Here is a 13,696-nt window from a genome sequence, read left to right on the forward strand (position 1 = left end):
CATTGATAATACGAGGAATTTTTATGGACATTTTTAAATCCGTAGCTGAGTTAGTAGGTTTTAGGCATAGATAGCAAGTATTTACAACTGGTAAAACTGGGGTTTTTTTTCCAACAAAATAGGAAAATCGATCAGAGAATACACGCAATTTACAGACACAATACACATGGCTAGTTCAAAATAGCTTTCCAGGTGACTGTAATATAATACTGTAGTTTAGTTTTATGCCTGCCACCTTGTAGGCCCGCAGTGACAGATTTTCTAGCATGAAGTGATTTAGGAAGCCAAATAAGTGGATTTTAGAGTAAACCCAGTTCAAGGTCTTGCTTATCAAGTCGTCACGCTTTGAGTATTGCATACAGGTCTGGAGGCCTCATTTTAGAAAGGACGTAGATTTGCTTGAGCGTGTACAGAGAAGGGCAACAAGATTGGTGAGGGGGAACGAAGAGGGTACTCTTACCAAACGAGGCTGAAGTTCTACAAATTGCAGCGGCTGGAGACTAGGCACCTGCGAGGTGATCTGATTGAGGTATATAAGGCCTTGAATGGGTTGAGCACGCTGAATTGTGATGGAATTCTCTCGCTTTCTCAGATTACGAACCTAAGGGGGTATAAATTCAAATTGAGGAAAGGATATTGTAGAATAGATGTGCGGAAATTTGCCTTTAGCCAGCGAGTGGTTAATTGCTGGAACAAACTTTCACCTGTCGTTGTGGAAGTTGATAGCTTAAATAAATTCAACGAGAACCCGGATAAACTTTTACAGAGAATGATTGTGTGAATTTTTTTTGGCTGATGCTACATAAGCTCATACGCTTGCTTTCTTGCATCACATGTCTCTATTATTATTACTGAAAATACTATAATAGCAGTCGCGTAGCTACCATGTAGTCAGGCAAGGCAATTGCCTCTGGGCCCGGGCCATTTAGGGGCCTGGCGTCTTTGGCTGTCTCCTGTATTTGCAATTTTCATTAATTACGTAGGGACCCGAACATGTTCTTTGCCTCCCAGCCCGAAAAAGGGTAGCTGTGCTAGTGTATAAGAGCATTACTCTATAAAAGAAATGGACATTTACAACTTCTGCAACCGAAAGTACTGCACTATCATTATTATCTTAGTAGATTTTAAATTGAAGCATTTCTGAAAATTTTAATTAATTTACTTATTATTTTGAATCGTGGATGTGTATATGTTATCTTCACCGGTCCTCTTCCATTCGATGTGAGAAAATTATCCGGCATGGTCCTCTTTCGCTATAGAGCACAGAGTAGTAAGATATCTTATTACTCTGTGGTATAGAGGGCGCTCGTGAAGTTTTATTTATTTAGTTTTGTATAGAAAAAAATGTGTATTAGGAAGCCAAATAAGTGGATTTTAGAGTAAACCCAGTTCAAGGTCTTGCTTATCAAGTCGTCATTGGCGATTTATTGGTTAAAGTATACATTTGGGGTGGCGATAACGATGTCCGTCCCACGGATCTTAGTGAGGTTTGCTCCTCTAGGTCTCGTAGGCTTAACGAGGAGCTCGTTAGGCCTCTTGCCTCACTGCAGAATGTTGAAAAGAAACTTACAAATATCATCAGTGTGTAAGGTAAGTATGCGCTTGTTACGAACAAAAGATTATTTCATTACAAATAATAAAAGAACACATGCATAATCAGTTCATTACGATCCGTTTTGCTACATAGTTTATTATAATTCTTTAAAAAACGGGGTACAATTTGTTTTCTGAATACTCTTATCCTAGTTATTTGTTACCACTTCCGTTCGCCCCCCTCATAACTAATGGGGGGTGCACCGTCAGTAATTTTAGAGGAGTTACGGTTAATTAAGATAGAAAATATAGTATCGTATATGCCGCATATAAATCCAGATCAATTTTTTGCCGTGAAAATCACACTCATTCATATAGAGCTTTTTTTATTTTGTATTCTCCACCAACTTGCATACAAACTGAACGAGGATAAATACAATAGATTCCAGCGGTATCCCTTAAACCCAACCCTGCTTAAATTACTTTTTAGAATGTTAATATATGCAACAGTTTTTTTTAATATAAAAATGAATTAATGTCCTTTTTAAAATTGGACGGTTACATATTTTTTATATAAAAAACAAACAAAAAAAAACCTTTAGATATTAAGGACAGTATTAAATTTTCTGGGCCTTTAAAAAAAATACTTGCTATTTTGAATGGCATTGATAATATTTAAAATAAAGCCAAAGAACAAACTGTAATGGAAGAATTTTATATATGAATTAAAATAATTTCAATTACTTTTTAGACATTTTTCACACTGTATGAATTGAAATTTATAGTGTGTAAAAAAATGTTGGAACACTTATTACAGAAATTAGGAAGCATTGTGGCTTGGTTCAGATAGAGAATTTTACCTATGGTGGTCATCCTGTTAGGATACAGTTCACTTGAACCAGGATGTTTCCTTTTTTGTTGGTTCCAGTCAGTGGCTTGGAAAGTAACTTGACAATCTGGATAGACTAGTGATATGCCTTTTCCCTGCTTATGAGAAAGAAATTTTAAATGTAAAATGTCTGACAACACTGAATGCAAGGCTTTTAAAGATTCCTTTAGTTTGAGGAAAAAGTTCTACAAAATTGAAAAATTGTTAAATAACATTTCAAGCAAGGCACAGGTAATTGGTCTTTCATTAACTTGATAATAACAATAGCAAATATTTCATCAAATTTATAACTGCTGCATATAATTATCTTATCATTCTTATAAAACTTGTATTAACATCATATTAATTTTTATCCCCTGATTACATCAAGGGAAGGTAACATTGTGACATGGTTTTGTTTGAATTCATTATTATATATGCTTATTGATTTTCAACTTTATAAATATATTAAATTTATTTTTGTATTTTTATTAATCTTTTATATTTTTATTTTTTATGAATCTGTAAAATCAGTAGAAATAGTAGATCTCACATCTTAAAAAGATATGTTTCAAGGAATTCCTTATGTTATTGGTATTTGATAAATATCAGTACTGATAGTAAATAAATACACTTGTCAACTAAAGAAGTGGCACATAAGGCACTTTTCTTGCTGATCTTCTCATAGTTTAAATGGATTAAGTAAACTGACTGTTGATGGCATAAATTTAAATTGAAAAAGACTGCTACAAGACAGATGTGTGAAAATTTGCTTTCAGGCAGATTAATTGATTGTTGGAATAAACTTCCATCTGACATTGTAGAAGTGGATATTTTGAATAAATTTAAGGAAGGATTAGACAATTATTAGAAGGGATAAAAATTGATGTGGACAGTTCATTTTATTTATTTATTTTTATTTAATTTTTTGAGCTAATATTGTATAAGCTTGTTTCTTTGTATCATATGCCACTACTAACACAAACTTTCAAAAATATGATGACATACTCTATTTTTTTTATCTGTTTATTATGCATTTGACATGTGAAGTTATTGTAAAGTTCTTAATAACTTTACATGTCATTTTTATATGATGTCAGGGCCATACTCCAATATACGGTGCCCCCTTGTAATTGGCTGTCAGAACGGGGAAAGCAGTGATTGACAAGTTTTGATCCCGCCTCGGGCTTGGATCAGAGTAAAATGCAAAAAAACTTTGGGAGGTGCATTATGGCCGCAGAAGCTGATGTGCCAACAACTAACAAAAAAAAAATGTATTAATTAAACTGTATTATTCTCTTAAGAGCTATGTATATTAATTTCATACTTAACCAACACTGCTAGAGACATGGTCATAAATGTTCCATTTAAATGCAGTTGAATATGGAGTATTATTAGAAGCTATTTCCTCCAATGTAGAAAGATGGTGTAAAATTGCTTTTATAAAGAAATGCATAATCAAAATACTATTGCATTCAATGTAATTCAATAATCCAGATAATTTCAATTATCTGAGCATCCCATCAACCTTGGGTGGGAAAAAAACAGTGCATAACAACAGCAAAACTAAATTTTTTGATATATACCAATGTAATTCGTTTTAATCCAAAAAAAAAAAAAATGATGTGTGTGCCAAACACACATAGTGGAAGTTAAGTGAAACTTCTTTAGCCGAACACATATCACTTGACCAAGGATCCCAACCGTATGAATGCCACAGGTGACAAATCTGCATGAATGGGAGCCTCAGAGATATAAGACGTTCCATTACCAAATCTAGTTTTGGCAAGCGCTGTGGCATCAGATGATATTTTAAACCATTTTACTTCGATAGAGCCAGAATAACTGTTCTTGAGAGAGCCATGACAGCTATTACAGGCCGACATTTGACTTACATTCGCGTTTGGAAATGCTGTTTGAAGAAGAGCATGATCTTGAGCTGCTACAATCTTCACATCGTTTTTGAACCAAAGCCTATCACACACGGAATATATTGACCCGAAATCATTATCCAGAAATGTACGTTTAAACTGTGCATGGATGCTTTGGTGTTTCTTAAAATCCTGTTGCTGCTCTTGCTGTGTATTAAGCGCACTATGTGTTGAACAATTTGATGGATTTGGTTTTGGCTTCTTTGCTTTTCATTTACATCTGGGCTTTGAGAACTCTTCATCGTTTTCATTTGCAGTATCAACTTCCACGACTCCTTCCAAATTCATTTCTAACGTTTCTGGGGCGATGTAAGCCTCTGAAGATGTGGATGGACCTTCTCGGGCTTCTTTGTTCAACTCCATCGCATGCTGTCGAAATAGCTTAGATTTCTCCTTTGTACTTGATGGAGGTGGTCACATTGCATGTATATGCCTTACAAGGCTCACTATCAGTCTTCGACATGTTGAATTATAAATTTGTTTCCGTTGAAATTTTTTTTGAATTGTGGTGGACAATGACGAAAGAAATAGCATGATGCAGTCAGGAGGGATACTGATTGGGTCTTGTGTTGTTCATGCCTGGTACAGAGTAGTATAATGGTGGGAAGATTGAATCATTTCATGTTGCATTTTCTTGGCGATTTTGTCAATCCACGGATGCATTGCATGTGTACGTGCGCTATATGGCTTACAGTACTCACTACAGTGAACCCCACTTTATGATTGGTTCGCTGTATGATCAAATCACTTTACTATGGACACTCCATAACAAAATACCATTCACTATATGATATGTAGTAAGTGCTGGTCACTGTCATTTTTATGAATTGAATTTTGATTCTATTAACTGCAATTCTAATAAGCGCAAATAGGAGGAATATTATCCACAGGCTATAAAAGTAAAGGTGTAAAGCACAGATTTGCACTTTATTACCTTACCAATTAAAAAGAAAGGAGGGCAAAGAGTCAACTACACCGGGTATTTTCAGGTGGTTACCTTCCCAATTACTAACTGGGCCTAATGCTGCTTAACTTTGGTGATTGGATGATAACCGGTGCATTCAGCCTAGTATATGATAGTTGGTTGTTCAGAGCACCTGTAATGCATTTACTTATGGCTTAGTTTGCTCTGTCGCTTTTTTGTCAATCCACAAACGCAAGTTACTCCCATCTGAAAACTGCCTGGAGCGCATTGAAAGAAGGTTCACTCAAAAGTAAGTATTTCACAATCCAAGCTAGTAAAATTTAATCTTATTTTATATAAAACAAAACTGTAATTACGTATGATATTGCAACATCAATTGATGCTGAGCATTTAGTGTCAATTGATGGTAAATGACTGTATAGCTGCAATCTTGACACAAACTGCAGGCTCATTTTTCTTAAATCTGTTAAACTTCAAAAGTTTAAAATTTCCAGGTCCAAGGAGTAGGGTCTCAGTAAGGGAGCATTTCCATCCCAACAAAAGCTCACTCTGTCTATAATCTTTTTACAGTATATTTCAGGTAATCATAGCACCTCTGTAGGTGGCACAGCTTCCCATTCACTTTAACACACAACTGCATATTTTAATATTTTTTGTTAATTTCAGACATGGATAAACTTGTGATAAAAGTCTATAACAAGACTTTTTTTGTCTTCCTTTTTCCCAACAAGTAGAATGCTTATTGGGGGAAAAGAGAAAGAATGTATATAAAGTAACTTTTATAAATATATCAATTTGTATATTGTGACAAAAATAGTATTTCTTTTCCACATTTGTATCTGACATCTAATTAGATACTACTGATTTACACTGAAAGGACAGAATTCATAGGATACATGGTTCCCTGGACAACATGACGCCGTCACCCCTCTCATTAATGGATGAACCCACCACTTGGCAGGTATGTAGGCTGGTGGCGGTTCAGATATAGTGTCTGGTTAGCCCTGGTGTCCCACTCCTGAGTGCATTTATTACTTGCTGGATAGTGAGTGTTCCTTTGAGCTCTGTGGTGGGTGGAGAGCCCTGGCACTGAATAAATTCAAAAAGCCCATGAATTCTGATAAAGTTCTTTCTTCTGGGGCCTCAGCATGGTCCCTATCCGAAAAATTAGAAGTTGATCTTGCTGATGTCACTTCAGCATAAAGACAAAAAACTGAAACCTTATCAGGTCCAACTCCCTGTTAGCTGATAATACACTCCACAGGTGAGAAAGCTATAGGAAAAATGTTGCCCTTCTTTATGAGAAGGGTTATCAGTAGGGCTTACAATACTGAGATTCTGGGATACCGAATACTGGAATCCTGATAATTTTTATTTTCTCTATTAGAAAATAATAGAGAAAAAAAAACTAATTTAGAAAATAATTATCCATGAGAAACTAATTTAGAGAAATTAGTTTCTCTAAATTAATTTAGAGAAACTAATTTAGAAAATAATTATCCATGATTTATTCACATAAATGTTATAAAATTGACAAAAATAAACCATTAATACTGCTGAATTTGCAAAGGAGGGATTGTTATACACACAGTATAAATGCAACGGAAACCTGAAACTGTCATGAAACTAAGACAAAATCTTGCAAAATATATTTCTCTTAGTAAGTATAGTGTGTGTGGAAGTAAAGCACTTAAGGAATAACGAAAACTTCATTACAGAAATATTCCCATTAGTGGCAGTAGGCCTGGTAGTGAAATTAAGGAATATGGTGAACAATGGTATGGCAGTTGTGAAAGGGTTAAAATTAAAAGCTTCTGAACAATAGTTTAATCGCTCTATTACACTGCTGCTTGAGGATGCAACACTTAGTGCATTTTGGGAGAGGGTGTCGAGGAGTATGGAGCAGTTCAAAGGTACTGTGAACAGATGATCTTGAGGTAAAAGATGAAAGTGTTTCATTGTGTGGGAAAAATATTCTGTATTTCCTACCAAAGGAAGAAGAGTGAGGTTAAAGAATAACACAGTGATTGAGTCAGGTTTAAATTAGATAGGAGGAGATACGTAACGTACAAACCCTTCTGGGGTTTGCACATAAGCTTGTGTATAAAAAAGTAGTACAAGGGGCGATTGTAACTTGCAATCAATTCAATAAATAAATAAATGAGAAGGAAATAAATAAGGTGCTCGCACCGAAAGAGGGGTTTGCGGTTGTTGTTCGGAGGGGTTGCAGACTTCCAGTGGTAGTTCTGGGTTCAGTTTGGGTCCAGTTCTGGGAGTGTCGAGCTATATAGCGAATGGTTCCACCGGGTATGTTCCTGTGCTAGAAGTTAATCCGGAATTTGAAAAACAAGCCAGTCAGATTGTGCCCTGGCTTCTACTACTGATAATTTCCTTCAGTATTAACAGAGAACCGTTCTTGAAATCCTGAAATAAGACAGTACTGGAAGAGCTATACAGCAGAGATGCAGAGTTAAACTAAGAAGAAAGAAACATCACTGCACTCCGTGGAAGGAACCTGCACAAAGGAATCCCACCATGAAAGAGAAGGAAGGTAAGTCTTCTGAACTGTTGTTTTGGAAATGTTACTTAGATAAAGTGGGAGATTATTTTAGATTAAGTTTGAAGTTGAAGAAACACGAAAAATAAGGAAATGTTTAGTATTGAGTTGGTTTATTGGTTGAAGTTGTAAAGAAAATTGATATTGTTAAATTAAGAGAGATTACATGGAATTGTTAGTATTAAGTTAGTGACTTATGGATGGCTGTTGCGAAGAGAATTGATGGAAATGGAAATGATAGCATTTTATGGAAATGAAAAACATGAATAGATTAGATGTAAATGAACACCAGTTATGTATTGTAAGTAGATTTGTATGATAAATAACTTTTGTTTTGTATTTGTCATTGCCCTTGAGAAACTGACACCTCACATATAATATATATACTTGTGTGTGGGGGGGGGGGGAATATCCCTCAGCTCCTGGAAATTCTAATTTTTTAACGTAGTTGGGTAACTTGTGGGGGCTTAGTGCTTGAGGGGAGCTGCTGTATGAAAATCATAGCAATGGTTGCTGACAGCGATACTAAGGTACAGGGAAATAAAAATTAATAAATAAATAAATAACCCCCACCCCATAACTTAGATTTGGTTTCCTCACCAAGCTTAACCGTTAGTCCTTTTCTTTCGTTAATACAGATATAGTGCCATAGAAAGTCAAAAAGGAAATATATATTTTTTTTTTGATAAAAAGGAAATAAGATTTTTTGAAGATGAGGAAATAAGGGGGGGGGTTAAACTGCAACTCGTCTACGATTGTCTCAGTACAAAGCACCAACCAGCACAGAATCCAAAAGGACGTTTTTTTGTCGCTAATTAAATATGTACCAAAATTAGTTTAAACCATAACACTATTGAGTTTCACTTTATTTGTACAGGTGGTGGGGATGCTTATTTTTTTATTTATTTATTTTTTTTGTTTTCAGTATGTTTAATAATTTTTGCTTGAATATTTATTATTGTAATGAAAGTTTGATTTAAAACGTGAATTCAAGTAATTACTTGTTTTTTCCTTACTTTATAAAATTTATTGCAAAAAATGTTTTTTTTTTTTGAAATGTTGGTATTAATACCGGTATCCGGTTTCATAAATTAAAAATACCGAAATACCGTTATTAAGATTTTGACCAGTATTGTGAGCCCTAGTTATCAGGCTCTCCTAAATCAGTAAAATGGCTTTGGTCAGGAGACAGCCTTTTAGAGACTAGAAGTGACAGACATTCAGAAAAGTTCATCTGACCCACAGCTGTTTGGGGGGGGGATGCCATCACAGTTAGCCCCCATAAGACACTTAACTCGTCCCATGCCGTCATCGCCGAAGGGGATCTCATGGAAGTGTCAGAAGAGGAAATATGTTCTGAATTAAAACCCAAGGAGTGACAGCTGTGAAACGAATCTTCATGCGTAGGGATGGGAAACTTTTCCCACTAGAAAAATCATCCTGACCTTTAATTCATTATAGTCTCCTAATGAGATCAAAGCTGGTTATATCAACTGTCCAGTGCATCCATATGTCCCAAATCCATTAAGGTGCTTTAAGTGCCAGAAATATGGACACTTGCAAATGGCCTGTTGTGAGCCATTGCACGTGTTCGATGTACTGCAAAGGACCACGAAACTACATCATGTTCAACCACAAAACCCACTTGCATTAACTGCCAAGGAGAACACCCTGCATACTCACGAGCATACCAGAGGTGGAAAAAAGAAAAAGAAATACAAAGACTTAAGGCACAGCTGAACATATCATATCAGGAGGCAAGAAAAGCAGTGAAATCTATGAATGCAAATAAATAAATCTGCGCTCAGAAGGTAGCAGGGAAATGTTCCATTGGAACTCAGACCGAAATGACCATACTATCAAGAGTCATTCACTCCCATTGCACGCTACCTACTAAGTTCAATAAAATCCACACAGAAGGATTAATCAGCTGCCACTCCTGTATCCATACCTCCTAATGCTCCACCAGTAACAAAAGAAATTTCCAGAGAAAAGAATAAGAAACCTGACATAAATCCTAGTTCTCAAGAAAAAATGGATGTTGAAGAGCAGGAGATACCTGACGAAGCAGTCTTGAAACTCTGCGGAGGAGGAAATGGACACAGGACAGTGTCCATACCCAAAAGAGACTGAGAAAAGTAAGCCCTCAACACTTCTGACGCTGCCTTATGGACCCCACCAAGCCCAAATAATGGCTAAATTCCTACAGTGGAATTGTCATGAATTCTGGCAAAATACTGATGGCATAAAGGCTGCATAAGCATGAGCCAGTCTGCTTTTGCTTGCAGGAGACACATTTAAAGGCTAAAGAAAACCCATCATTCATAATACTACTATCGTATGTGAAGACAGAACTGGGGATGGACCTGCTCATGGAAGATTGATCAGGCTGACTGGAATGCCTTTCAGTATCTGTCAGAGTTTGACGTCACTGCAGTTAGTCAGGAGTCTATCAATGATGCAGTCATATACAGCACAGAAAATATCATCCGAGCAACTGCATTCAGAAAACATCTACCCAGTTTCCACTTTTTCCCAAACCATGGTGGAATTCAGAATGCACAGCAGCAAAAAAAGGCTAAAGATGAAGCTTGGGGGATATTTGAACGATATCCTACCACAGCCAGTCTAATAGCTTTTAAATGTGCATGAGCCAAAGCATGCGGTACATTCACTGTCAGAGTCAAAAGGCATCGCGGATTTCATTTCATGTCATTTATTACCCGGTCCACCAGCACTAAGGTGGTCTGAGATAAAATCCAGAAAATTAAAGGAAAATATAATGGATGCACTATTGCACAGCCAACTGCTTTAGCCAATGCTCTTGGGGAAACATTTTCAAACATCTGCAATATCTTCTTGTTCCCCAGAGTTTCTGGCCCTGAAACATAAAAGTGAAAAACGGCACTTAATTTCACATTAAAGGGCCTTTATTCCTATAAATGGCCATTCCCTATACAGGAACTAAAAAGAGCTCTCACTCTTTCTAAGGTAAGTGCTGTTGGACCAGATGGCATCCATTATGAAATGATTAAACACCTTTTGCTAAAATCTGTGTATCACCTGTCTCTTCTATATAACGGAATCTTTGAAGAGCAGTTTTCAGATACCTGGTGCGTGGCAACCATTTTTGCCTATGCAAAGTCAGGAAAGGATCCTACAATCCCTACAAATTATTGTTCATTCTATTGCTCTGACTAGCTGTCTGTGCAAAATCCTGGAGAGAATGGTTAATTTTCGTTTAATATGGTATTTAAAATCAAATGGCCTCTCTAGCATCCAGCACAGCTTCTGAAGGAACAGTTCCACTCTGGACCGGCTTATTAGATTGGAAACATCCATCCGGGATGCTTTTCTAAGACATGAACATCTTGTGTCTGTACTCTGATATGGAGAAAGCATATGAGAGAACTTGGAGATTTCCATGTTAAAAAATTTGCATAGCCTCAGTTCTTAGAGGGCATCTCCCTGTTTTTATTAAAAACTTTTAACCAATCGGTCTTTCCAAGTTTGTATGGGATATTCACTCTCTTTTCCCTTTTACCAAGAGGAAAGAGTACCACAAGGATCTGTATTGTGTCACACTTTTCGCCATCATAGTAAATTCCACACAGAACAATTTCCTCCGATTGTAAAGAGTGTTCTCTATGTTGATGACTTTAGCACACTTTCTCGGTTATGCAACGTGAGGGTTATTGAAAGACAACTGCAACAAGCCAATGATTGCCTTAATTCCTAGGCACTTGCTAATGGATTCAGCTTCTTTCCTCTCAGAAGACCGTTGGCATGCACTTTTATCATAAGCATAATCTTCATCCTGAAACCTGAATTAAGACTTGAATAAAATGCTATTCCAGTAGTGTCAGGCATGAAATTCTTGGGACTCGTATTTGATAAAAAGTTGACCTTTCTACAACATATCTATCAACTCCATACAAAGTGCATGAGAGGACTAAATATTCTTCGTTCTCTCTCTCTCTCTCTCTCTCCTCTGTGTGTTGGGGTATGGACCGATATACCTTACTACTCATGTACTGTGCATTTGTAGGACTCAAACTAGATTACAGGTCTCAGGTATACGCTTCAGCCAGAGACAGTGTACTTCGATGGCTGGACTCTGTTATTCATCAGGATATCTGTGTCACTACTGGAGCATTTCAAACGTCTCCTGTCCAAAGCCTCTATGTGGAAGAAAATGAACCACCTGAGTTGCTTCGACAGAAGTAGTTGTCTCTAAAGTATGCTTTAAAATTGAAATCCCTGCCAGACCATCCTACTGGACATCCATTTTTGAGTCACATTGGGAAAATTTGTACAAAGCCTGTCAAACTACCAATCTTCCATTCAGTATTTGCATCCAAGAGCTACTCAGAGAGTTTAACATCACGCTAGACAAGTTGCCCAAACACCAAAGCAGACCCTTCCATTCTGGCATTTGTTGCTTTGCTGGAAGTAGTCTCTAAAGTATGCTTTAAAACTGAAATTCATGTCAGACCATCCTACTGGACATCTGTTTGTGAGCCATGTTGGAAAAATTTGTACACTGCCTGTCAAACTGCCAATCTTCCTTTCAGTATTTGCATCCAAGGGTTACTCAGAGAGTTTAACTTCACGGTTGATGTTAAACATAACACTGAAATGTACGACCATTTCTAACTGCTGCTCCAGCAGTTTTTATATGTAAAGTCAATTGATTTTGGTGGTGCAATATGGCCTACGTAGCCCTTGCACCAGAAAATATCACAACAACAATAACAATTAGATTACTGTGGTGGAAGATTGATCAGGCTGACTGGAATGCCTTTCAATATCTGTCAGAGTTTGACGTCACTGCAATTAGTCGGGACTCTATCAATGATGCAATTAGTCGGGACTCTATCAATGATATCAATTTAACATCATGACAAGGTTGCCCAAACACCAAAGCAAACCCTTCCACTCTGACATGCTCATATTCCATCATGCAACTTTTCCTTTAAAAACTGGGTAAAGTCTGATACTCCATCTGTCTACCTGTAGCTCTATTCAGCACATCGAGCTGAACACTAAAATTTCCTGCCAGTTTACACAGATGGCTCAAAGTCGAAATCATGTGAAGGATCTGCTGTTGTCTTTCCAGACACTACTATATCTCAGAAAATCCTTCCCGAATCCAGCACATATACTGCAGAGTTGCATGCTATAGAGTTAGCCTCGTACCATATCAGAACTTGTCAGTACCAAAGGTCTATAAAATATTCTGATTCTTTTGGCATATTGTAGGCTTTATTATCTTTGAGTCACAGTTCCCATCCAGTTTGTCAGGTTCAGCAGAAGATACATTCTCTTTATGAATACAAGTTTGATATTCACTTCTGCTGGATTCCTGCCCACATTGGGATTAGGGGAAATGATTTGGCTGACACTGCAGCCAAATCAGCAACTCCCATTAATAATCACTGCCTGTCAGTCCCCTATACAGACTACAGGCAAATAATACACAACAAGCTGTACCCAATGGCAAGAATTATGGCATAGAGAGACAACAAATAAATTATGCCAAATAAAATCTGTAATTAAATTATGGTAGTCTAGTCTGCACAGGAATCATAGTGAGGAAGTTGTTCTTGCTCAACTCTGCATAGGACACAGTCATCTTACGCACTTGTTCCTGCTGGGGACAGATGACCTCACACACTGTCACATTTTATCAGACAATGACCATATGTCAGATGTTTTTAAATATCTACAAATTATTAATTTTTAAAAAATATGTATAATTTTATGTATATATTTTTAGTCTGAGTGCACCATAATTTATTCAATTTTTGCATTTATGTATATATCTCGAGGCAGTAACCTTTTCGAAAGGTTACTAAAAATCCTTTTTATCTCTTTTATGG

The 13,696-nt window shown here is 36.7% G+C and overlaps 1 protein-coding gene across 1 annotated transcript in view; it reads left to right on the forward strand.

The window, feature by feature from the left end:
- The first annotated feature begins 1,304 nt into the window (after positions 1 to 1,304).
- LOC150084821 (fumarate hydratase, mitochondrial-like) overlaps positions 1,305 to 13,696 on the forward strand; it is a 135,179-nt gene continuing 122,787 nt past the window's right edge. Inside the window, exon 1 of the mRNA XM_090376627.1 lies at positions 1,305 to 1,590. Coding sequence (XP_090232753.1) covers positions 1,462 to 1,590 — 129 coding nt within the window. The 5' untranslated portion in view covers positions 1,305 to 1,461. The remainder of the gene's footprint in view (positions 1,591 to 13,696) is intronic.

Source organism: Mastigoproctus giganteus, chromosome 6, assembly GCF_048544385.1.
Source record: "Mastigoproctus giganteus isolate SK-2022 chromosome 6, ASM4854438v1, whole genome shotgun sequence".
Taxonomy (NCBI): domain Eukaryota; kingdom Metazoa; phylum Arthropoda; class Arachnida; order Uropygi; family Thelyphonidae; genus Mastigoproctus; species Mastigoproctus giganteus.